The 1,306-nt window shown below is 31.9% G+C and overlaps 1 protein-coding gene across 1 annotated transcript in view; it reads left to right on the top strand.

Moving 5' to 3' along the window:
- Positions 9-1,306, top strand: part of LOC104768050 (transcription factor bHLH133-like) — a 3,809-nt gene continuing 2,511 nt past the window's right edge. Inside the window, exons 1-3 of the mRNA XM_019241176.1 lie at positions 9-22; positions 222-501; positions 627-710. Of these exons, the coding sequence (XP_019096721.1) occupies positions 21-22; positions 222-501; positions 627-710 (366 nt within the window). The 5' untranslated portion in view covers positions 9-20. The remainder of the gene's footprint in view (positions 23-221; positions 502-626; positions 711-1,306) is intronic.

The following is a 1,306-nucleotide window of genomic DNA, read 5'->3' as shown; positions in this document are numbered from 1 at the left end:
GGAGCCTTAGTCAACTCCTCATGTAACTCCCTTTCTCTCTCTAACTCTCTCTCGTTAGGTGTCCTAAGTAAATGGTTTTGAGTTCTTGGATTTGTTTTGTAATCTAGTTCGATCTTATGAAGTTTCTCCTTTGTTTTTTTTTTCATGTATATATAATATACTTATCTATCTTAAATATACACAAACAGGATCTAATATGAATATTGTGTCTTTGAATGAAGGGGTGGACTGATGATGGGAGAGGAAGAGAAAATGGAGATGATGAACCGTCATCATCATAATCAACAGCATAGTTACCAAGAGAAGAATATACAGAATTGGGGAGAACAAGTTTTGAGGCACCAAGCTTCGATGAAACAAGAGAGTAACAATAATAATGGTTATGGAATAATGTCCTCACCGAACTCACCTCCAAACAAGTCATGTATTACAATTCACAACACCAATGAAGACAACAAGAACAACAATAACATTTGTCACAATGGTCTTAACTTGTCCGAGGTTGGTCGAAATAGTTAACTATTTAGATGAAGATATAATCTTTACCAAATATATTTAATCAAAGTCTCCATATTTTCTTATCAATGAACAATTTTTTTTTTCTTTGTCAATTTGTGTTCATTAAGAGTAACAGCTCAGAGATGATTGGGTCTTCTATTGCAAATAAGAAACCAAAGCTTCAGGTTCCTTCATCACAATCAACTCTCAAGGTAACTAACTAAAACCCCTATGTCTTTGTTTCTGCCTCTTGCTGACATTTTAAATAACAAAACAAATGCACAAACACAAAGGAGAATATGAAACAAACAAAAGAGAATGGGCACAGAATAAGCTGCATGTGTGTGTGATTGTTACATTTTTGTCTTTATCGTGTGTCTTCTTCTTCTTGATCCCATTATTCTTTTTCTCTTTCTTTCCTATGATTTCAACGGTAGTTACGCAATCCTTTTTGTTAGTTTTTATTTTATTTATGAAATATAGAAACTAAATCTGTTTTTCAGTTTGATTCAGTTTTAGCTCAGCTTTCATTATCTAACAATTTTTTATATATACATTATCGAAGTTAATTATGTTTTCTTCTTCTTGCTCTGTTTATTTTGTCCTGTCTACATTAATATTCGTATTGTTGTAACAACATAGATATATATATTATTTTGATCAGTTATCAAAATGTGTCATTCTTTTTTCTTTTTTTGTTTGAATCTTAGATCAATTTTTGTAGTATGTTTTATGATCTCTTGGTTTATCACTTATCAAAGGTAAGAAAGGAGAAACTTGGAGGCAGAATCGCATCTCTTCACCAGCT

The sequence above is a fragment of the Camelina sativa genome, chromosome 19 (genome assembly GCF_000633955.1).
Source record: "Camelina sativa cultivar DH55 chromosome 19, Cs, whole genome shotgun sequence".
NCBI classification, from domain to species: domain Eukaryota; kingdom Viridiplantae; phylum Streptophyta; class Magnoliopsida; order Brassicales; family Brassicaceae; genus Camelina; species Camelina sativa.
This window is presented reverse-complemented; position numbering and strand designations above follow the sequence as displayed.